Source organism: Mesoplodon bidens, assembly GCF_964165515.1.
Source record: "Mesoplodon bidens genome assembly, chromosome: 3".
Classification (NCBI taxonomy): domain Eukaryota; kingdom Metazoa; phylum Chordata; class Mammalia; order Artiodactyla; family Ziphiidae; genus Mesoplodon; species Mesoplodon bidens.
In genome coordinates this window covers 35,261,213-35,286,465 of record NC_138178.1, presented here as the reverse complement: position 1 = coordinate 35,286,465, position 25,253 = coordinate 35,261,213, and the positions used below count along the sequence as shown (strand labels likewise).

The following is a 25,253-nucleotide window of genomic DNA, read 5'->3' as shown; positions in this document are numbered from 1 at the left end:
CTAGGCGCACGGGCTTCAGTAGTTGTGGCACATGGGCTCAGTACCTGTGGCTCACGGGCTCTATAGCGCCGGCTCAGTAGTGTGGCGCATGGGCTTAGTTGCTCCGCGGCATGTGGATCTTCCCAGACTAGGGCTCAAACCCGTGTCCCCTGCATTGGCAGGCAGATTCTTAATGACTACTCCACCAGGGAAGCCCATATATATATACATATATACATACATATATATATATATATATATATGTATATATATATATTTTTTAATAAGATATGCCTTTGCCTATGCTATTCTCTCTGCCAGAAATGCCACTTCTTCTCTAGTCTCCTTGGTGCACTCCATATATTCTTCTAGGCTCATTTCTGGAAATTTCTTGGCATCTTTTCATCCATTTAATTTGCTTTCTTCCATCTGGGTTTGAACAGCAAATTCTGCATCTCTCTTATGTGCATCTCATTGTGTTGTGGCCATTTACTTTTGCTTCTCAATGAGCCTGTAAGTGGCTGGAATGTACATTGATTGATCTTTGTATCTCTAGCATATTGACCTAGTTGGTAGACTTTCAGATATTTGTTGAATTAGATTGAATGATATGTGTCAGTTTGAAACACTGAGGTGGATTTTTAAAAAAATGAATTAAAAAAATACAGTAATACAGTGCTTTCTAAACACTGCTTTTGCTGCATCTCACAGGTTTTGACATATAGTATTTTTATTGTTATTATTATTATTTTGCTAATTCCTCTTAGGGTTTCCTTTTAAACTCATCGTAATTTAGGACTGAATTCTAAAATTTTATACCTACATAGTTATTTATATTGTAGATTTCTAATTTAATTGCATTATGGTTAAAAATATGTTCTTTGTGGTACTGACTGATTTGTGATCTAGTAAATGGTCAGTGTTTCTAATGTTCTATCTATACTTGCAAAGACTATACATTGTCTGTTTATTGACCGGAGGGATATATGTATTCGTGCATATTTGATTAGGGTTATTAATTTGATCATTCAAACCATCTATATCCCTTCCAAGTTTTTTTTTTTTAATCTGTCAGTTTTCTGATAGAGTTGTGTTAAAATCCCCATAATGATTGTGGATTTGTTAGTTTCAGTTATTTCTTTCAGTTTTTGTTTTACTTTTTTTTTTTTTTTCTGAAGTTATGCTGTTAGGTGGATTATATTATAACAGAATTTTGGTGGATTGCTCCTTTTATTATTAGGTTAAGTCTCTATCCTTATTAATGCTTTGCCTTATAGTCTTTTTTGTTTGATATTATTGTTGACCGGGTTTAGTTTGATTAGTATTTTCCTAGTATGTATAATGTATCTATTTTCACTCTTTCTGTGCGTTGTGTTTTAGGTGTGTCTCTTAAAAACTTTATATAGCTGGATTTAAAAAATCTACTCTATTAATTATCCTTTCATGGGTTGAATTGAATTGATTTACATAGATAATGATTACTAGTTTATTTGGACTTCTGATTACTGTCTTATTTTGTAGTTTCCACTGGTCATCTTTTATGTTCCCCTCCATATCCTTTGCCTTTGTTTTCTTTTGGATTGGAAAACACTGATTTTCCAAATGTGCTGGTATGGATACTATGTTATAACCCACATAGTATTATATGTATATTATTGGTTTATGCTTTTAGTAGTTACCATTAATTATATAAAGCAGATACTTCTCATACATTATTATAACAATGTTACAGTTATGCCCATTTCCCACCTCCTCCTGAATACAGGCAAACCTTAGCTTGTTCAAAATATCCACTGAACACCCTTCCCAATCCTTATGTTATTATTGCTTAAGGATTTAATTTTACCTTTTCCTTGTTTGTTTTTTAATCAATAGTTACATTTACCACCAGAGTTTTTCAATTCCTGTTCTCACCATTGTTTCTTGTGATCCATACTTTCCATTTTGGTTCAATTTTTATTTCCTTGATGAAGTATTTTAGCATTACTTTTATTAGTGACTGTGATAGTCTGTATATATCTTTATTTTGTTCTCTTTATTAAATAACAGTTTAGGGAGACATAAAATTCTAGATTTTCACTTATTTCTTCTCAGCACTTTGAAGCTTTACCTCCATTGTATCCTGGTGTCTATTCTTGCCAGAGAGAAATCTGTCATTTTTATTGTTGCTTTGGTTGGTTGGTTGTTTTTCCCCCTGTGGTAGCTTTAGAAATTTTTATTCTTGAGATCTTGATGTGTCTAGGTATGAGTTAATATTTATCTTGCTTAGCACTTGAGTGCACTTTCAAACTGTAGACTCATATCTTCCTTTAATTGTAGGAAAAAAAGAGCTATTAAATCAAAATATTGATTCTCTCATATGATGTCATTTTTTCTGGAATGCCTATCAGGTATATCTTGGAGCCTCTCACTTATGCTCCATATTCATTGACATTTCATATTTAAAAAGTAAGACTTCTTTGTCCTTTAAAATTTTTTGTTCTTTGATAAGTTTCCTTAGTCATATTTTCCAGTTTACCAGTTCTCTCTCTGATTATGCCCAGTCTAGAGTTTATGTCATCTCTTGAATTTTTCATTTTCATGACTATCTATTTTTTTATTTCCAAGATTTCTAATTTTGTAGAGCTATTTAAGAATCCCCTCCTTTTGTGTAATTACTTGCTCTTTATTAATAGAAGTTATTCCTTCATTTATCATATTGGTAATGTCTAAACATATAAATTCTTTGTCAGATTGTTTCATAAAACTATTTTCACCAGGAGTAAATTCATGTTGTGATCTGTGATTTTGTTGGCTCTCTTACTTGGTGTTATATTGATTCATGTGTCTTAGAATTTAGATTTAGAGGCTTACTTTTAATTGGGGAGGGGGTCTTTTTGTCACTTGTAATCCCTCTGTGCACCCTTCTATCTAAGGGTTGTAATTTCTTCCACCTCGCTTCCTAAGGCCCAGATGCTGAATTATGGTTTCTGTTCTATGGTGATATTGGGGATATCTCAATCTAGCCACAGAGCTGGTGGGGGGGGTGGAGGTGGTAACTTGATTGGTTCTTTGCTCTCCAGTCTCCATGAGCCTGCAGATTCCCAAACGTACTAGCCTCGGACAGTGGTTTGCATCTGGATATTTTTTCCAGCCTCCTTTTCCTTCCCATCCCCTGGCTTTGAGCAGAGCTTGATTCCAGATTCTTGTCTCATGGAACACTTTAGATCCCTTTTTACCCAAAAGGAACCAGACTGCTGGCTGCCAGAGCCTGTGGCAGACAAGAAGCTCAGCAAGACTGAGGCTTCAACCCTGCTCACCATATTATGGTTCTGTTCCTTTTCTTGTCAGCACAAAAACTTTATTCTCTTTTTAAGCATTGCTTATCTTTTTGGTTTTCTCTTTTGATACTTAATCTTTCATTGCTATGTATTGGGAGCATAGGCCATGTATCATACTTGAGTTTATCTAGTCATTTTGACCATAAGTAGAAGCTTCAGTGTTTATATATAGCTTCCAACACTTAAAAGAAATAGGGCTGCAGTTTCTGTAACTCTGGAATGAGGTCAGGAGCCCTGTAGTGATCGCCCCTGTCTTTCTCATCTTTATGTCTCCCTATCACATAGTAGATGCTCAACAATATTTCTTGAATGATGAAGAATTAAATATCGTCAAGTGGTCTAAAGAGCTAATACCATGCGTCTATTTATACTTACTTTTCAAAACAGCTGAACATCACTGGGGAATTCAGGAAAAACAGAGGAATGATCATGACTCTTAACCATGACTTCTGTTGAAAAAAATCCCATATTGGTGTCTCCTTCCAAATAAGAAACAAATATTAATCTCATTAGTTTCTGTTCTTAAAAGTGGGAACACTCCTTCTATTGGACACTCTGATTTCTAAAAATAGAACAAGTATAACCTGAACCAGTGAGAACTGATTCAGGCTGAGTAGGTTTCAGGTCTAACTCTCAATACTAGAAGGATTTTCAAAGGGATATTTTAAAACAAGGATATATGCATGGGCTTCTGTGTTTCCAGTAGCCCTCTGAAATTGCAGGTAATTGTATCAGTCAGTTTTGCTGTGTAACAAAGCACCCCCAAACATACTGACTTAAAACAAAACCCATTTATTTATTTCATAACTCTGTAGGTCAGGAATTTGAGCTGGGATTTACTGGGTGGGTCTGTTGGTCTGGCTGATCTTAGCTGGGCTCAGGCTCACTGACCTCTTGGTGGTCAGTGGTCAGGTGAGCTGTGGTTTTGGTGCTCTGGGATGGCTCAGCTGGGATGGCTATCTCTGTTCCAAGTGGTCTTTATTCTCTAGCAGGCAAGCTAAGGCTTATTCACATAGAGATGGTCACAGTGGACCTCAGAGAGTGAGCAGAAGTATCTACCAAGTCTCTTTATAGCTATAATGTATCTATAAGGTCCAAAGTCAATACTCACACAGGGTTGTTTACATTCTATTCAATTGACCAAAGCAAGTTATGGGTGGATAAATGAAATCCATATCTTGATGGGAGGAACTGCAAAGCATTACGGCCATTTTTGCAATTTACCATGCAACAGAACGTGGAGGGTTTTTCCTGGGGTGTGGTTGTGTAATTTTCAGAAAATTACCTCCAAAGTTAAGAACCAATATTTTAAATGATTTCACTACTGAACGAAAAGAGATTTGGGGGACTTAATTGATGGATATCTGTTTCAAACACTGCTTGGTGTATGGCAATGGGATTCTCAATTGTTCTTGTTGAAGGTTACCCCTGGTATCAAGGCATTAGAATAATCCTCTCTGACTTCAATACTGAGCCTGAGAACAAAAACTATTGTCTTAGTGTATCTGTCAGCTTCTGTTGAGTAACAAAGTGCTCCAACATTTAGTGGTCTAGAACAATGAGCATGTAAATGACCCATACTTCCATGGGCCAGCAGATTAAGCTGGTATCGGCTGGGCTTTCACAGTGTCTGCAGTCAGCTGCAGGTCAAACTAAAGAGCTCTGGTTTGGGGAATTAACTGGTTGTCCTGACTGAAGGTGTTGGGGCCACTTGTCTCTCACCACCTAGCAAATTATCTCAGGCTTGTTCACATGGTGGCAGCAGGGTTTCAAGAGAACGAGTGAAAGCACACAAGATCTTGTCGAGCCTAGGCTTGTTTTTATGGGTCAAAACAAGTCACGTGCCCAGCTCGATTCATTAGGGTGGAAATAGACTCCAGCTCTGTCTAGGAGGGATGGCAAAGACATAGAAACAGGGAAGATGGGGAGTTGTAGCCTTTTTTTGGTAAGTAGTGTAAGTAGTAGCAGAAAACCACACTTAACATTTAAAACAACCTACAATTTTTTTTTTACCATTAATTGGTGGTACCCACCTCCCTTTACTACTGAGTTTTATATTCATATAAGTATTTTAAAGGTGTAAACAAATCCTGTAGATGTGTACTTTTCTAAAAAAAGTGACAACATTTTCCACTGCTCATCCAGTCTCCTTGTTTTCTAATCCAACCCATACTGGAGCCAAAGTTGGTTTTCTAAAAGGTTTTCCAACTGCATTGTTTGATGAAGAAACTCTAGGGACTTCTCAATCATACACTTTACCTTGGCATTTGAGAATCTGTGTGGTCTGGCCTCTGCCTACCTTTCAGCTTTTATTTTCCTTCATTCTCCCTTGAGTACCATTCATTACCGTTAAACCAAATTTCTTGCTGTTTCTTGAGCACACTTGGTCCTATACCAGTAGTTCTCAACTGTCCAGAGACATTGTTGGTTTTCACAGTGGGGTTGTGTGTGCTGCTGGTTTCTAGTAGGTAGAGGCCAGGGATGCTTTTAAATATCCTACAATGCACAGGACAGTCTCCTCAGCAAAGAATTACCTGATCTAAATATCAGAGTGCCAAGGTTGAGAAACTGCCCTACAAATTGCTGCCTCTGGGTCTTTTTTCATGCCGCCTCACACCAGAGGCCTTCCTTCAGTCCTGCCTGTTGAAATGTCCCCTGTCCTTAAAAAGCCAGTTCAGATGCCAAGCCTTCTAGGAAACAAGTCCTGGATGATCCCCACCCTTACCCTTTACACTGTAGGTTCACAGAATCCTTTCTATGAATCACTGAAATGCTTATCACTTAAGATGTTTACAACAATTTGTGTTCTGTACTATTATTTTGTATTCTTATTGTTTCTCCCTTGTATTTTATAAATTTATTTATTTATTTTTGGCTGCGTTGGGTCTTTGTTGCTGCGCGCGGGCTTTTCTCTAGTTGCAGCGAGTGGGGGCTACTCTTCGTTGCGGTGTGTGGGCTTCTCATTGTGGTGGCTTCTATTGTTGCAGAGCCTGGGTTCTAGGCGTGTGGGCTTCAGTAGCTGTGGTGTGTGGGCTCAGTAGTTGTGACCTGCGGGCTCAGTAGTTGTGGCTTGTGGGCTCTAGAGCGCAGGCTCAGTAGCTGTGGCGCACGGGCTTAGCTGCTCCACAGCATGTGGGATCTTCCCGGACCAGGGCTCGAACCCATGTCCCCTACATTGGCAGGTGGATTCTTAACCACTGTGCCACCAGGGAAGCCCTCTCCTTGTATTTTAGTTGACTGTTGGTATATGAACTCTTTTGCTGAGCTGTGGGCTCCTGGATGACCAGGATTAATCTTATTTTTGTTTCTACTAGAGCAACTACCATGTGTTTTACATATAGTAGGTGCATAATAAATATCTGTTGAATGAGTGAGGAATGTGTATCTTCCCATGTTCTTAGCTATGGTTACTCCTTCCAACAATTTTCTTAAAGAACTTAATTGAAAAAAATCCAACAAGCTGAACCTGAGTTTTTTTGTTTTTGTTTGTAATAATTTGGGTAAAATACTGTGATAACAAATGATTGTACCGTACAATTACTTGTGTTTATTTCTACAGCTGTTTAGTGAAAAAATAAGTGGCGTTGAAGGAACGAAACTAGATGATGAATTTCTTGACATGGAAAGGGTAAGAGAACGTTTTAATGTAAATTATAAATTTGACTTTCATTGTGATGAGATATACTGATACTGTAAAGGATATTAGAGTGGGGATCTAGGATGTTTGAATTCAGGTGTGGATTATGGAATCCAAAAGGCAGTTCTTTCATTCTTCAAGGTCCAAATAAAGACCCTGGACCTTGGGAGATGGGATGTGGCTAACTGGTTCCCTCTAGTGGACAAGAGTCAGAATGCTCAAAAGATGGTCCATCTTGGCAAACAGTTTAGGCCAAAGTGATTGTGATTTAATATCTTGGAGAGTCGAAATGTATTACGGGGAGGAGGCTCTTCTAATATATAAATATTGATTTAATGTGTGGAAGACTCTGACCCTGTTCCCACGTGTTGCAGCAGCTGCATAAAAAGTAATTTTTATCCACTGGAAGCAGCCATGTCAATCAACTTGGATAAGCTGGTTTCAGACTTTCCTGACGGGTGACACAAGGATGATAATGTGTGCTCTGCTTGCCTCATGTGGATGTTTTGAGAATTATGCAGAAAAATTAATGTGTATGAAAGCATTTAAAAAATACAATGAGCACGTTACAGACGTGATTGTTAACACATGACAAAGGAAGACTGTAGAGTCTCAGTCCCTGAACAAGCTTCCTGGTCAACTGTGTGAAGTAGTTTAGGTGGAGGCAGAAGTGGGACCATCACTAATTATCAGCTTCCTCAGGTCCTTTCCCCTTTGTTTTGGGACCTTTAAACATAGCCTAGTTTTAATAATTAGAGTCCCCAGGTGAGAGAGAGCAGAGAGAAAGCAAAGCATCTTTCCTCAGGTGTAACATGGAGGATACAGGCTATAGCAGGTAGTAGAGCTTTCAGCATATTCTGGGGAAGGAAATCCAGCCCCAGACTGTGCCTTGGGGGTGTAGGGGTTACTGTCTTCAGGATACCCTGGACCTGGCCACACTGTCCTCCAGGGAGCTTCTTATTTTCTGGGTGAGCACAATTAATTTTCTAGAAATGTTAAGGCCTTGATAGAAAGCTTAATTTGTTTTGCTTTTGGAAAAAGTTAGTTTCTGAAGATTGAAAAACATAGAACATTTAAACATCATTGGCATACCTAAAATTACTTTAAAAATCTCTTGATAAATAAAGATATTTGTGTAACTGTATTACTAATAAAATGATTCAGTTGAGATGTTAAGTTTAAAAGTACATTTCAATAATTTTAGTTTCGGTTGTTGGACTGAGACCCCTCTTGTTTACTTCCTTTCCCTCCCAAAACCTGAATGAGTGACAGAAGAAATACAAAAAGAAAGTCTATTATCTGTTTTATTACAGCAGTGAAAAGCATGGAAATATTTAATAGGTCAAGAAGTTTTAAGGACTTTCTAGAAGAGGTGAATTAGGTAAAATATGAGGCCACTAAAAGGAAAAAGAAGGTTTTAAAAAATTATAGAAAGATGTATCATGTAATCTATCAGGAAATTATAACAGTTATGAACCATTATGCATCATTTAACATGGCATCTGAATATGTAAGGTAAAAGCTGTCGATGCATAGAGAACTGACAAAAATCAGAGTAGATTTTGCATACCTTTCTCATAAAATAACAGATAATTAAATAATAGATAGGCTCATAGAGAATTTTCATAAAATATGACAACTTTGATTGTAAATAATATAGATATCTGCATTCCTCAAATTGAGAATTCATTTCAAATTTCTTTAAAACAATTTCAATAATCAATTATTTATTGGGCTATGGGAAAAAAACTCAACAAATTTCTCAAAGTAAAATCATAGAACACAAGGATTACAAGGAAGGTATAGTTGCCAAATTCTGGATGTTTGGAAATGGAAGAACATGTAAAAATAATTCTTGTTTCAAGAGGAAATGAAAAGTAAAATTAAAGATCACTTAGTCATGAGAACTCTATATGTCAAAACCCGTGATATATGGCTAAGTCTTCAATGCATTTAATAGAAAATAAATGTTGGAAGAGAGTGGATAAATCATTCAAGCAAAAAAGCTAGGAAAATAACAGCAAAGTAAATCACTCTAGGTGGAAGGAAGAAATCAATACAGATAAATGAGAAATTAATAAAATATAAAACAATAATAACAAAAAGGTAGAATCAATAAATAAAACCAAGAACTGTTCGTTTGTTTTTTTTGAAAGACCACCTCTACTAAGTGTGAGCAAGAGAGGGAAGAGGGAAAACACAAACTACACAAGGAATAAGAAGAATATAATGACAGATGTGGATTCTTTTTTTTTTTGAATTTTATTTAATTTATTTTTTTATACAGCAGGTTCTTATTAGTTATCCATTTTATACCTATTAGTGTATATATGTCAATCTCAATCTCCCAATTCTTTAAATTAAAAAAAAAGATTATTATTAAAACAGGTGTCAGAAATCAGGGCTGCCAGCAGCTCTCTAACCCAAGGGCTGAGGTCTGGGAGTGTCAGTGGCACAGGCTTTGGGCACCTCAGGGGTAGGGTACCAACACAGATGGAAATTCCACATTTAATCTACCAACAAAGAAGTCCTCACACCAGGTAGGCTTTACAAAAATAAGTTTCACCTCTCTGCTTTCCCCTGTTTGTCCTGATGGTTTGCTGAGATATTTGCATTGCATTTTCTTAACCCGAACACACATACCCACCCCCCGATGTCCCCAGTTATTCTAGAAGGGAGGTTTTGTTTTTAGTTTTTTTGTTTTTAAACTACGTGAGTTATTTTTTTCAGTGTTCAACTTGATTGCTTATTTTTGCCAGCATGTTTAGTGGCATCCTCTTTAATTTGTAAAGGGTTTATTCCTTGTATTGATTCCTGGGCTGTCCTGGAAGCACCACCAGTATGTGTACATCAAGGCCTGTGAGTTTTAGGCCATTTGTTTCTTGGCATTTTTTTCCCAAAAGAAATAGAAGAGTCTAAGTAGAAAGTATTCCCGCCTCTACCTCCTCTCATCCTCACCCCTCAGAGGTGACTCCTAGATACCTGGTGGCTTTTCATGTCCAAAGAGGGTTGTATACATGGAATGACCACTCTACGTTGTGTTTTAATTAATATTGAATATATATAAAGTTATAAATCTAAAACCTAGTTTTTTTTCTTTTTTTAAAATTAATTTTTATTGGAGTATAGTTGCTTTACAATGTTGTGTTAGTTTCTGCTGTACAGCAAAGTGAATCAGTCATATGTATACATATATCCCCTCTTTTTTTGGATTTCCTTCCCATTTAGGTCACAACAGAGCACTGAGTAGAGTTCCCTGTGCTACATGGCAGGTTCTCATTAGCTATCTGTTTTATACATAGTAGTGTATATATGTCAATCCCAATCTCGCAGTTCATCCCACCCTCCCTTCCCCCCTTGGTAACCATAAGTTTGTTCTCTACATCTGTGACTCTATTTCTGCTTTGCAAATAAGTTCATCTGTACCATTTTTCTCGATTCCACATATAAGCGATATTATACGATAAAAAACCTAGTTCTTCTTAAGCCTTAAACTGCACATATGGATTTTATTTATAAATTTAGTAATTCCAGTGTAAAAGTGATGATCATTTTTAGTTAATCTTCATTTTAGTTTCCATTAAGTCATAAGCTGAACAGATGAAATCCTTATACATTTGTCACAAACTAGTTACATAATTAAGCAAATTCCCTTAATGCAAATTCCTGCAATACAAATGCAGTGCATAGGAGTCCCACAAACTTAACATCAAATCTAAAACAGGATTTTCCTATGCACTTACATTTCTTGTAACTCTAATAAAATATAAACATTAAGTTATCAAATTTTCTTAAACATTTCGAAGATCTTCATAAACAATTGAACATACTGAAGAGAGTTCAAAGTTTACAAAACTCGTTACCAAGTCAAGTACACATACACACAGGCACATTCCCACACACACAGCTAGCACACGTGTATCAGTAATATGGGTTTGATTCATTTCTTCATTTCTGTTCTGTCTTTTTAAACCTTCCTGGGGCCCCAAATTTAAGCATTCAGCTAAGGGGAACAAATACAATTTCAGGTTGGATGAGAGTGCTTCGTTGAAAGCTTCTGACCCTGAACAGATCATAGATCAAATGACAAAAAAGAGTTTTTTTGTATTAGACATCACTCCCAGCTTGCTTTTTTCCTTAGCAATGCACAGGGGACGTCTTCCCTCTGTGATTAAAGAGTATTCCTTATTTGGATGTTTCACAATTTATCAAGCCAATCTCTTATGATTGTAATTTAAGTTGTTTTCAGTTTTTATGACTATGTAAAATGTTCTAAGAAACATCTTTTTACCTCCGTGCAGTTTATTGGTATGTTTCTAGATGCTAAGCCCCTGGAAGTATGATAGATGGTACATTAATAGGTACTTCACCTTGATCTCAAAAAGATCGTATCATTTAGCACTCCTATTGTATATGAAAGGGCCCATTACTCCACACCTGTATAATACCTTATATGGGGTCTAGTCAATTAAGATTTTTTGGGGGTCAATCTGGTGAGTGGAAAGTATCTCCTTTTAATTTATAATTTTCCTGAATATTTTGTCAATGTTTATAAGCAACTTGTATTTCTCCTCTTTTGTAGATTGCCTTCTTTCTAGTCGGTTGCTTTTTTTTTTTTTTTAATGGGAGTACGGAGTATAATAGATACTAACCCTTTTTTTTTTGCATTTTAGTTTCTGTTCACCACTTTTATCAAAGTTCGTATATTGTGTCTTTTCACCGTTCCATTTGAAATTTTATGGAGTCAGAATTTTGGTCTTTTCATCTATGATGCTTGGATTTTGGTGATGCCTGGAATATCCTTTCCACCCCAGTATTTCAAAATATTCTCCTGTATAGTTTAGTACTTATACAGTTTGTTTTTAGGTCCATATTTTTAATTCTGCATGTAGTGTGATGTATGAATCTAACTTTATTATTAATTTGCCAAGTTTTAACCAAAAAAAAGAAAAAATTGAAAGTGTGATAGGCTTTGAATTACTTTTACATGTTAATTGGGGGAGGATTTACATCTTTCCAAAACTGAATTTTCCCATCTAGGAATGCGGCTTTTCAAGTATGTATTGTACATTTCTCACAATATTTCTTCCTCGTTATTGCTTATTTTTTAATTGCTGCTCTTGTGAATGGGATCTCCTTTTCCTTTAAAACATTTTCTTTTGGGCTATTGATGGTATAAAGTAAAGCTATTGAAATGTGCATAGTTAACTTTTATTGTATAGTCTCACATTCATTTTCTGGTTAACCAACAGACAGAGTATCCAGGAATGGTTTTGAGGAAGGAAAGATTCAGTCTTAACCTGGCAGCGAAACCTTTGTTATTAGCATCTTCTGCCCACAGAACAGAAGAATATGTATTTCAGTGATAATATTGATACAAGTGATGATGATTCTTTTGTCGTTGGCTTACTGAGGTAGTTTCTCATATGAATCCTTATTATGGCATCCTTGTACAAGTACAGAAATTCAAGTTCACCCAGCAAATAAGGAAAGTTTGGCTCAGAAATGTCTAGTCTTGGTTTTGAGAGACCTTCACGCACAACCAATAATCTAGTGGAGCATAATAACTTGTCCAAGTTTCCTAAATATTACATTAATATTCATTTTAATGTTGAATAAGAAGTTAGTCTTCTCCACCATCATTGGGAGGAGCAATTATTGGAAGGATGTCCCAGAATCAAAAAGTTAAGAAAATATTACCTCTTCCAAAAATGTTGAAAATGTCCATTTGGATTAAAATCATTATAAGGGTGTTATATATATTAAATTGATCAAGTTTATTTCTCTGTTCTTCTGTAGAATTCACTGTTTGTCATTTACCAAGATCTTCATGTGTTTCTCTTTTTTTAAGAAAATAGATGTTACCAATAAAGCTGTTGCAGAAATTCTTTCAAAAGCCACAGAATATCTTCAGCCGAATCCAGGTAAAGTTAGAAAATGTCTTGAAATATTCAATTGTTCATTCGCTGTCACAGATTCTAATAACCCAGGTTTACTGAGCATATGGTTGACGTGATCTAGAAACAATGTCCTCTGTGTCCGAATAATGAAATTCAGTTTTTTTAAGTTGAGTGACAAGGTAGTTGCAGTGAATCCTAGCTGATGACAAACAGAGCAGACACTTCTGTGAACTATAGTGACGTTATTTGGGTGGAGTGTTGGTCTTAGCAGCAAGACACTGCTAAGCAAAGACATTTTTTATGAGATGCTTCAGAAACCCACTAAATATTTTGTCCGTGTTTTCTTATTCAGCTGTTTCCTCTTTTTTTTCTTTTTTTTTTAAATTTCTGCCATCCTGTTCTAACGGTGCCTGTGACTTTGAAATGGCTTTCACTTCATGGCTTAAATGCTGATGAAGTGAGGTACGATAAACATGAGAAACATGAGAAGGTCCAGTGTTACCGCAGCTTCTGGACAGGAGGTCTTTCACTCCTAGGTATTGAAGCAGCATCCCTTGATGAAGTTTTCCTAAGTTCTAAACTATAGAAACCAATAGAGGGCGTCCAAGCTTTGAATTCTGTGGCTTTCCAAATCTGGCTTTACTTTGTATGAATCTATTATTTGCACATAATTATCGTGATTCCCTCAGCTGTAGGAATCAGCACACATCCAACCATCTGAAAATCTAGAAAATAAATTTAAAAACATACATTGAATAAAATATTATGTCCAGGCAGGATGGCAGGTATAGAATTCTTTAAAACTGTACAGCTGATTATAGTTTTAAAAAGCATAATTATATGTCTCTTCCTGGGCCTCGTCAGTTATTGAACCACACAAGTCCCTTTTCCTGATGAATCAGTCAACACATATTTAGCAAATGCTCCTTCTAGGCAAGGGGGTTTCCTGGGTCCTGGGATATACAGTTGAGTTGGAAGGGAACCTGCCCTTAATGAGCTGACACTGGAATGGGGGAGGGAGGTACTGGCCAACAATGAAAGTGTCCACTTGGCCAGACACCTCTGGTTATTCCTGGAGAAGAGGAGGGGAGGCCTAGCAGCCTCTCATTCCATTTAGTGGCCCTCAGTCACAGGACTGCTGCATCCCACATCCCGCCCTGACAGTGGGGAAGAGGAGCAGAGTGTGTGTGTGTGTGTGTGTGTGTCTGTGGTGGGAGAGTGAAGCCTGTGTGCCTGGGGACCAGGAGGATAAGTGCTTCAAGGATGAAGTCGGCAAGATTCAAAAAGACTGGCACCGTGAGTGTCTAAAGCTTTGCTACTCAAAGTGTGGTCCATGGCCCAGGAGGATCGGCATCCCCTGAGAGACTGTGGGAAATGCAGAAACGTGGGCTCATCCCAGACTGACTGCACCAGGCTCTGCATTTTAACAGGATCCTTGGGTGCTTTACATGCACATTAAAGTTTCAGAAGCACTAGTCTAGAATACTTTAAAATAAATATGTAATTATTAAAATAAAAGACAATAAAAATTTACCCCTTTACAACCTAAAATTATCTCAAACACCACCTAGCCTACAGAATAAATTCCCAAATCCTTAGCTTGGTGTTCAGTTCATAGTCACATTTCCCCCTAGGTATTTCCTGATTTGTCCTGTATTAATTTCTTCTTTGGTCAAAGCAGCCTACTCTTTATCTGTTGGTTATAAACCATAATAAGCATTCCCCCTTCTTCATCTTACACTATTTCTGCACTTTTGGGGGGGCATCTTTCCATCTTTATTCAGTGTATTGTTATATTTTTCTTTCTGTACACCACATAAGACTTTATTTGCATAATTGCATCTTATATTTTCTGCCTTCCAGTAACTAGAGTGCGAGCTCCTTGAGGACAGAGGCTGTCTTAGGTCTCTCTGGAGTCCCAGTAATTAGCATGGTGTGTCACACAGAGCTGGGATTAGTAAACACTCATGGCCTAAGTCAGAGAAAGTACTTAGTGGCCACCTATCATTTCCCTTGGGTCCAGGAGTGGAGCTGCACCTGAGGGACCATCAACATGGACTCCGGTTCTCCATGTGGGCATCTGTCTCCTACTGGTTAGGCTTCCTAGACAGGAGTGTGCAGCGCAGTGGCCCTGTACCATGAAGTTAAATATCATCAGTCTGGATACACTCTTGGGGGTGGGGGGCTATTAACCACCAGTTGGTTTGCAACATCCACCTCAGCAATTCTATTCTTAGTTTGCAATTGTTCCCCAGGAAAATTTGTCTGCCCAGATGTCAGTGTCTGACTCAGTGGGTAAGCGGTGGGTGGGGTAATGAGAGCTCCAGTTACTATTATTTGGGAGTCAACAGTGTGTGCCATAATTTCTATTTTTCATCATGTTTGTGCAACAGTGCCCTTAGCACCCACCCTGGTTAAGAATCTAGAAAACCATGCGAGTAACTTGGTCACACAAGTTACCTTCCTGTCTCAGGGCTCTGACATTTTGTCTAGGGTGACCTTGATTTCTCCAGCCCCGTTTGTTACATGCTATGTACCTGTCTCTCCGCCGTGCCATTTTAAGGAATTACAAATGATAATGTTTTTAAGCATACAGAGCTAAGCTAGGAATGCTGAACACTGTGTCGAAGATCCGAGGACAGGTGAAAACCACGGGGTACCCACAGACGGAAGGCTTGCTGGGCGACTGCATGCTGAAATACGGAAAGGAGCTCGGGGAAGGCTCCACTTTTGGTGAGTATTCCCACATCACCTGGGAGAGCTGAGAATGCATCCTTTGTCGATTTTAGGTTATGCACAAAACCTTCATTTTAACAACGCTTGTTATTTTTTTCATATTATCAAAGCAGTACATGTTCGGGAATTCCCTGGCGGTCCAGTGGTTAAGACCCTGCTGCTTCCAATGCAGGGGGCGCGGGTGTGATCCCTGGTTGGGGAACTAAGATCCTGCATGCCGAGTGGCACAGCCAAAATATAAATAAATAAATAAAAATTAAAAGAAAAGTAATACATGTTTATTGCAGGAAGTTTAGAAAACATAGGCAAGGAAAATAAAGGAAAATGCCAGCATCACCCATAGTTACCTACCCAGTGATGGGCCCAATTACACACTTTGCTGTATATCCTTTATACCTTTTGTTTATTCTTATATATATTCACATACACCTTTAAAAAAATTAAAATGGGGTTATAGTATACATACCCTAATTCCCTTTTGTAATCTGCTTATTCCCACTGGCTATAGCATGGTCCATGTCATAAGACAGTCTTCTACCATATTGTTTTTAAAGGCTGCATAATATTCCATGTATCCACAGTTTGTTCAATCAATCCCATTAAGGATATTTAGATTTTTCTTCTTTATGTGAAAAAAAAATTACATAGCATTTACGATAGGCACTTTTTTCATGGATAAAGCTTTGGGAATATCCAAGATTATGTTCTTAGATGAAATTCCTGGTAGTGAAGTTGCTGAGTCAAGAGTATGCCCGTCTGGGAGGCCCACAGGAGCAGCAGAGATTGTCAGTCTGGGAGGCGCTGGGAGGGCTTCCTCAGGGTTGTGGGCTAGGAAGACCACCGCGAGGTGCCTCCTCACATACCCCTCACGGGCCCAGCAGGCCAACAGCATGGGGCGGCTGCGACGTCGATGACCGGGGCTGGGAGCACTAGTGGCCAGGGTCCCAGCCATGGCCGAGTCTGTGGAGCAGCTGCAGCAGTGGGTCGAGGAGCTGGAGCAGGAACTGGCCCAGGAGAGAAGTCGCCGGGCCCTGGGGGGCGGCGATGGAGGAGGCGGTCGGGCCCGCATCGAAAAGATGAGCCCCGAAGTGGTGAATTCCAACCCTTACAGCCTCCTGATGGCATTGAAATGAATGGGAATTGTAAGTGACTATGAGAAAATCCGCGCCTTTGCTGTAGCAATAGTAGGTGTTGGTGGAGTTGGCAGTGTGACTGCTGAAATGCTGACAAGATGTGGCATTGGTAAGTTGCTACTCTTTGACTATGACAAGGTGGAACTGGCCAATATAAATAGACTTTTCTTCCAACCTCATCAAGCAGGATTAAGTAAAGTTCAAGCAGCAGAACATACTTTGAGGAACATTAATCCTGATGTTCTTTTTGAAGTACACAACTACAATATAACCACAGTAGAAAGCTTTGAATGTTTCATGAATAGAATAAGTAATGGTGGATTAGAAGAAGGAAAACCTGTTGACCTAGTTCTTAGCTGTGTGGACAATTTTGAAGCTCGAATGACAATAAATACAGCTTGTAATGAGCTTGGACAAACATGGATGGAGTCTGGGGTCAGTGAAAATGCAGTTTCAGGGCATATACAGCTCATAATTCCTGGAGAATCTGCTTGTTTTGCGTGTGCTCCACTGCTTGTAGTTGCTGCAAATATTGATGAGAAGACTTTGAAACGAGAAGGTGTTTGTGCAGCCAGTCTTCCTACCACTATGGGAGTGGTTGCTGGGATCTTGGTACAAAATGTGTTAAAGTTTCTGTTAAATTTTGGTACTGTTAGTTTTTACCTTGGATACAATGCAATGCAGGATTTTTTCCCTACTGTGTCCATGAAGCCAAATCCTCAGTGTGATGACAGAAATTGTATTAAGCAACAGGAAGAATATAAGAAAAAGGTAGCAGCACTGCCCACACAGAAGGTTGTTCAAGAAGAGGAAGAGATAATACGTGACAACAATGTGTGGGGTATTGAGTTGGTACCTGAGGTTTCAGAAGAGGAATTGAAAAGTTCTTCAGGTCCAATTCCTGACTTACCTGAAGGAATTACAGTGGTATATAGAGTTCCCCCAAAGCAAGAAGATTCTGTACCTGAAGTAACAGTGGAAGATTCTGGTGAAAGCTTGGAAGACCTCATGGCCAAGATGAAGAACATGTAAATAATGGACTGGCCTGTATTTTATTTCCTGTGTCTAAACCTGTTCCCTAGCAATTAAAAAGAAAATCATTTAAAACTGAGAAAACTTAGGGGAACATCAGTTGATGTATAATCTTCACTGAATTGTTATATTGTTTAAAAATAGTGTGACTATTGCTTGTTATTCCCCCCCCACCCTCCCACTTCAACTAAATCAGAAACTCTCCTAAAACTCATGTTTCATATTCTAGTAAGAAAACTTCAAAGGATTATTGCAGGCAGTTATAAATCTTATTTAAAACTTAGCCATTGAACTGTTTTTTGCCTTTTGGGAGGGGTGGGAAGAAAGGACCAATTTGATTTGCCTGAGGCCATGGACAACAGAATAGTGTGTGGTCAAATACAGGGAAAGGACAAGAGGTACAACCTATTGATTAGAGCCAGCAGGCATCTACTCATTGTGTTTGGAATTGCTCTCTACAGGAAAACTGCCCACTACTACTAACTTGAGCAGCAATGAGTTTCAAATAGTAAATCTAGAAAATAAAAACATCCTTTCAAATGTTTCCTGATGAAACACAAGCTGAAAAACAGTCATTGGAAGTTTGTAAACCTCTGAATTATATATTCAAAACAAGACAGAGGCAAATAAGAGGAAGCTTTCTTCATGGATAGACAGATAAAGATATTTTCAGGATGTACAAATTATATTTCTGCACTGATTAAGAAAAAGCATATCATCTGTGGAACATATATCTGAGGCAGTGTGCTTTATTGAGGAGCAAAAGATAAATTTAGGCTAAGATCGTCTACTTTATACCCATCATATGGGCTACCTTCTAATACTTTATTTTATTTAAATTTGATTCCGTGGGTAATTAGATATTGGCAAAGGTTTGTCCTGGGTAACAGACAATAAAAGAGGTCTAAATTGCCTCTGCAACCACTGACATGTATTTCTTCACAGGGAAGAGTATCATTTTCCCTGATCGTGACCACGAAATCGTAATTTGATAAACTGGTTTTCTCTGGATTTTGCATACAAGTAATGAAGGCTTAGAGAACCTTGTTTGAAATAAATTCCTAATGGTTTGGAGACTAATAAAGACACATGCGTGTGTAACCATTATCTGTAGGCTGGTACTATGCTAGTCTCCTGATGACTTCTTTGCTCTGAAAAGATATAAATGTCTAAATTCTATCTCTAGGAGGAAAATGTCATTTAAAAATTAATAGTGCATTTCCCACTTGTAAAGTAAAATTCTAAAAGTAATTTCAGAAAGCCCCAAATATCAAATATGTTTAATATATTAGCTTTGAGATTTTAGCATACTGCGATTCTTATGTTTAGAGTGATGTCAGGAAAGTATGGGGATAGTTTTTCTAGCCTTGAAACATATTTACGTTGCCTTAGTAGGTCATTTGTTGTTGTTTAAAATTTTAGTGTAGTCATCTGTAAAATAACTTTTCTAGTTCCTAGAGATGCTTTGAATTTCAAAAAAGAAATGCAGTCTTTCTAAGTCCCGCTCCTTTGGTATACTAATTTGGTACCTCTGGTACACTAATTTGGCAAGGCTTTACTTATAAGTTTATATAGTTTGATAAATAGCTAGAACCTACTATCCTTTTTTAAAAATTTTTTTATTGGAGTATGGTTGATTTACAATATGTGTTAGTTTCAGGTGTACACAAATTGAAACAGTTATACATATACATATTAGAATCTGCTATCTTCTAAAGACATTTTTTCTGTTCTTAATTTGGCACTGTACCCTGCTGGTGTCTTATACTGTACCAAATCTTATCTAATCTTTTTTGTCTTATATCTTCCATTAAAGTTATTATTTTAGCAGAAAAAATCTGGTAACAAGTATCTTTTGTAACCTAAAGAGCTCTCTTGACAATCTGCATGCCATGAAAATTTGTATATGTAGGCAGCTATGAAAAATTAATCATCACTGGATTTTACATTACTAAATAAACCCATAGTGCTTGACTAGAAAAAAAAAAAAAGTATGCCCTATTTTTCAGGTGTTTGAAGCATAGTCCCAAATGACCCTCCAGAAAGGTTATACCATATTGACACTCCTGCCAGGAAGGTATGAGAGTGTGTTTCTCAGCACAGATACTAACTCTGGGAATTATCTTTTTAGTTTCCTTTTAAATAACTGATAATTTGATTTATAGCAAATAAAACTGATATCTGGGGGCTGTTTTAACTTTATTTTTTGGATTATGTGTGAGGTAGATTTTTTTTTCACATTTGTCATCATCTTTGTGAATTGTATATTTGTGTCCTTTGCCTATTTTTCTATTAAGGTGTTCATTTTTTTTTCTTACTGGTTTATGAGCTTTTTCAGTGGTCAGGATACTTGCTTTTTGTCTGTCTCATATGTTGATGAAGTTTTGCCCCAGGTAGGCATATACCTTCTGATGTTGTAGGTGGAGGTCATTTTAATGGAACAAGATTTTTGCTTTTTATTTAGTGGGGCTCATTGGTCTTCTTTTATGGTTTAAGGCTTTGGTATCATGTTTAGAAAAACTTTTCCGCTCCTCCCCGCTTCACTAATAAGCTGTGTAAATGTTTATTTATACTTTATTTTCATACATGTTTTCTTTTCTTACCTTTAAATTCCCAAGCTCCTGAATTTAATGGATGAGTACTGTGCAATAGGGTTTTAATTTTGTGTTCTCACAAATACATAGCTAGTTGCCCTAACATTTTATTGAAAAGTTCAACCTTTCTCTGCTGATTTTCTATAACTTTTTTGTTATAAAATTTTATATATTTTACGTTTGTTTCTGGTCTTTCTCTTCTGTTTTCTTGATCTGTACCCTGTTTTGATCAAGTGTCATGTTGTTTTAAATATTGTCATTTTAAAATATATTTTAATATATTTAACTAAAATTTCCCCTAGATGTTATAAAAATTTCATGGACATACTCATCTGTTTTATTTTTCCAGATGAAACTTAGAGTCATTTTAAGTCCCCTCTACTAAAAAACAAGAAACTAATTAAATTTTTTTTTTTTTGCTTGTAGGATCTTAGTTCCCCGACCAGGGATTGAACCCAAGCCCTTGGTAGTGAAAGCGCTGAGTCCTAACTACTGGACCCTCAGGGAATCCCCAAAAAATTTATTAAATTTTGATTGAGATTACTTTAAATTATATTGGGTATGAGTCGAATTTGATATGTTAAATCTTCCGGGAGAATTTGGCACGTTTGCTACTCATGTAGTGGTTGCAAAGCAAGATATGGAAATTGAGGATTCCGGTATTAGGCCATAGTCATTCATCTAGGAAAGTGGGGGGAAAGTCTTTGGAAAACTTAAAAAAAAAATCCCGTATGTTAAAACACTAGTTAGTCACAGAGGGTAACAGTATCCTTCAGAGCAGTATAATGTGAATTTTATTTTATTTCCTGGGTGAATGGGGCCAAGATGGCCTATTCCTTGTCCTGAAGGCTGACCAGTGGAGGGAACAGGAGAGACCGCCAGGCAGGCCCTGACATCCATGGACAGTCCTGCAGTGCGTCTGGTCAGGTGACAGGGCAGGGGATTTGAAGGGCAGACAGTTTGGTAGCTTCCTAGGTGCCCAGTGAGAGAGAGCTGACATCAGGAGGACAGACACTAGGAACAGAGGGGTTGCTTGCTGTTCTGAGCAAGAGACTGTGCTGTCGGATGCTTTCTTCTTGGGGCCACACAGAACCTTCCTCAAGTGCAGAGACCTCCACCGGTGGAGGCTGAGTCCCACGTCCTCGTGGATTTGGAATCTTGAGCAAGGAGAGGGGATATCAGACCCATGGAGGCGACAGCGAATATTCAGAATGTCACCTTTGGCGCCTTCTAAGAAACATATTTAGAAATGTTTTCGTCAAAGCTAAATTAACTGACATTCTGGGGTGTGGGCACTGGTGGCAGAGTGAGCAGTGGGGTCAGAAGCCATATCCTCCATTTCTGACCAAGCTGGGCAGGAAAGAGTCCCCAGGCCAGGAAAGGATGTTCTCATTTCCATCTCAGAATGAGTTAGAACCAGACTCTGGGGAGTTAGTTAAGGAGACATAGCCTCCCAGGAGGAACAAAGCTACCCATACGCCAAAACGGAGTCTCGGTCAGCTGTGGTTTGGAGTAATGGTTTCCACTTACATTTTGCAAGGTCCTATAACATACACTATCTAGGCTGTTTCTTAAAAAAAATAAAAAGTGAGGTGAGGTGATATTGCTATCCCTGTTTTACAGATGAATAAACTGTACATGCCTATGACTTGTAGGTGAAACAACTTGAAGGTCAAAATTAGCTAGAAATGCTAATTCTTGGGCTGGGATTTCAGGTCTTCTTCAAGCCTGGGAGTTGAGAGACCGCAAGCTCTAACTTTTTATGAGATTGATTTGGAAAACCCCAACTACAGGAAAAAGAGTTCAGTTTAGTGCAGCATTTCCCAGAGATGTCTTCTAGAAAACCTGCAACCCTCATAGTGCTCAGCTACCAGGATGCCTGCTTGCAAATTACTGCAGGTTAGCTGGTGCCGAATACCAGGATTTAATCCAGCTAAGCTGCCCATCGCTGCTCAAGTCTGGCATGGCTGGCCTGGACCTCACGGCAAGAGCAGACCCTTCCCACCCTGCTGAAAGGCTGTCCTGTGTGACACTGCCAGACTTTCTTTGACATCAGAAAGGGTAGGGAAACTTAGAACCATCTCAAGAATACAAGGAGTGGCCTCAAGAAGACCTAGCAGCTAGAAGCTGAGATGAGGTTTTGTTCATTTATTTCTATTGTCATCTTTATTGGTTAATACTTAATCCCTGATGAATGAATCCTTTTATTGTTTACAAAGACGGATTTTGTTCTTGCGCCTCTAAGGAACCCTTGGTGCCAGTTCACAAAACTACCAGTTTAAAAAAAGAAGCTTTAACCCCATCTAGTGGCTGATACGGTAAGTGCCTCAGTCTGTCTGAGCCTCAGAGTTTTATTCTATGCGGTGGAGAAAGTGCAGAAGTAGTGAGGAAAATGTGGAAAATATTTAGAAAGACTTCCTCGTTTTTACATTTTCTTTTCTCTGGGTCAGGATTCAAAGGTCCCAGAGTTGAGGACCTTGTTACACACCATTGATCATCACAAACTTTTGGGAAAAAATTAAATAAATACCACTGTTAACTTAGAGTTAGGTCTGCTAAAGAATGTTTTTTATTTGTATTTTCTGTTGAAGGCAATGCATTGATAGAAGTTGGCGAATCCATGAAGCTAATGGCTGAGGTGAAAGACTCTCTTGATATTAATGTAAAGCAAACTTTTATTGATCCACTTCAGTTACTACAAGACAAAGATTTAAAAGAGATTGGGGTAAGTTTTCTAGGCTATAAATCTGCCTGTTGCTATTTAGTATGATGTTTATACTATTTAAAATCATGAGAACATTTCTATAGCGACTCAGTGAAAGCATCATCTTATTGTGGGTGGTAAAAAAATAACTCAGTTATGTTTACCTGGCTCATTGGGAAAGAGTCCCAGGATCAGTTAGGCCTTTATTTTGTACCTTATTGAAACCAGCTAGAAGCCAAGCTCAAGATACATATTTCTACAGTCATTTCTCGCATAACAAAATGACTGCATAACTTTGTACTGGATTTTTTTTAAAGCAACCTTTATTTATTTTTTAATACCTTTTTTTTTTTTGCCACACCCCACGGCTTGTGGGATCTTAATTCCCCGACCAGGGATCGAACCCGGCAGTGAAAGCACAGAGTCCTAACCACTGGACTGCCAGCGAATTCCATGTATTGGATTTTTGATTATCAAAATCATACCATATTAGCTGCATCTTTTTTTTTAGCATCTTTATTGGAGTATAATTGCTTTACAATGATGTGTTAGTTTCTGCTATATAACAAAGTGAATCAGCTATACATATACATATATCCCCATATCTCCTCCCTCTAGTGTCTCCCTCCCACCCTCCCTATCCCACACCCCTCTAGGTGGTCACAAAGCACCAAGCTGATCTCCCTGTGCTATGTGGCTGCTTCCCACTAGCTATCTATTTTACATTTGGTAGTGTATATATGTCCATGCCACTCTCTCACTTCGTCCCAGCTTACCCTTCCCCCTCCCTGTGTCCTCAAGTCCATTCTCTATGGACGTCTACGCCTTTATTCCTGTCCTGCCCCTAGGTTCTTCAGAACTTTTTTTTAGATTCCATATATATGTGTTAGCATATGGTATTTGTTTTTCTCTTTCTGACTTCACTCTGTTTGACAGACTCTAAGTCCATCCATCTCACTACAAATAACTCAATTTCATTTCTTTTTATGGCTGAGTAATATTCCATTGTATATACGTGCCACATCTTCTTTATCCACTCATCTGTCGATGGACACTTAGGTTGCTTCCATGTCCTGGCTATTACTGGACAGCTACATGAAATTAGAACACTCCCTAGCTGCGTCTTTTGATACGTTGCACTAGTGATCATTATTTTCCATTACTTTTTTTTTTTTTTTTTGCGGTACGCGGGCTTCTCACTGTTGTGGCCTCTCCCGTTGCGGAGCACAGGCTCCGGACGCGCAGGCTCAGCGGCCATGGCTCACACGCCCAGCCGCTCCGCGGCATGTGGGATCTTCCCAGACCGGGGCATGAACCCGTGTCCCCTGCATCGGCAGGCGGACTCTCAACCACTGCGCCACCAGGGAAGCCCTCCATTACTTTTTAAGGAAATCAGTACCTATGAATCAACATTTTGTATCTGGAAAATGTTAAAAATGGCCCTCCAGAGCATACATGGGAACTTTCAGGGACCTGTAGGTAATCACATGCCACTTGCTTGGTGGTGCTTTTGCAGATAGGCAGAAACAGTCTTGAGACTTCTACCCTGCCAGGGACCTTACTCTGGAGGGGCAGGCTGCATCGAGACCTTCTTTGGGCACCCCCTTGAGAAGCTGCCCAGAAGACCTTCCTGGTGGTGCCTTGAGGAGTGATCTGAATGCAGCCTGGGCCAGCTTGGAAGTCATCCAAGCCTTGGGGATGTCCCCTTTTCCTTTCTTCAGGCCCAGATTCTCATGATGTGGTCCCTAAGCAGCATCAGCACCACATGTTAGAAATGCAAATACTTGGGCCCTATTCCAGAGCTTCCTAATGGAAAGTCCTGGATGCCCGTATAGGCATTTAGAATTTATACCAAAACCAGAGGCTATGGAGGGGAATTCAGGAAGGTTGAAAGAAAAATGAAAGCAACCGTTCAGGAACTCCCAGGACATTCTGCTACCTGACCACCACCCCCAGTCCCCCCCAGCACCCTCCTCAGCTCCTTACTCCCATTGCCCTCTTCCCCTCAGGCCAGTCCTCCACTGGGCCCCAGAGTCCATTATCCTCATCTCCTCAGGGCCTTTGCCACACCGGCATCCTCTCTCCGGAATCTCCCTTCTTCCCCTTTCTCTCTATAGGCTTCTTCGGGTTAACGTTTAAACACATCAGCACAGCAGCCCTTGACTCCCAGCTTCACATCTCGGCCCCTCCAGTCCACTCTCCACACCACAGCCAGAGT

At 38.7% G+C, this 25,253-nt stretch overlaps 1 protein-coding gene and 1 pseudogene across 2 annotated transcripts in view; both read left to right on the top strand.

Annotated features, from left to right (window-relative positions):
• SH3GL3 (SH3 domain containing GRB2 like 3, endophilin A3) overlaps nucleotides 1-25,253 on the top strand; it is a gene marked incomplete at its 5' end in the record, with an annotated part of 149,625 nt that overhangs the window by 86,617 nt on the left and 37,755 nt on the right. Inside the window, 4 exons of the mRNA XM_081230120.1 lie at nucleotides 6,859-6,927; nucleotides 12,788-12,860; nucleotides 15,426-15,569; nucleotides 22,923-23,056. Coding sequence (XP_081086246.1) covers nucleotides 6,859-6,927; nucleotides 12,788-12,860; nucleotides 15,426-15,569; nucleotides 22,923-23,056 — 420 coding nt within the window. The remainder of the gene's footprint in view (nucleotides 1-6,858; nucleotides 6,928-12,787; nucleotides 12,861-15,425; nucleotides 15,570-22,922; nucleotides 23,057-25,253) is intronic.
• Nucleotides 16,499-17,896, top strand: LOC308615075 (ubiquitin-like modifier-activating enzyme 5; annotated as a pseudogene). The gene has a single exon. The product of its transcript is annotated as a ubiquitin-like modifier-activating enzyme 5 (transcript).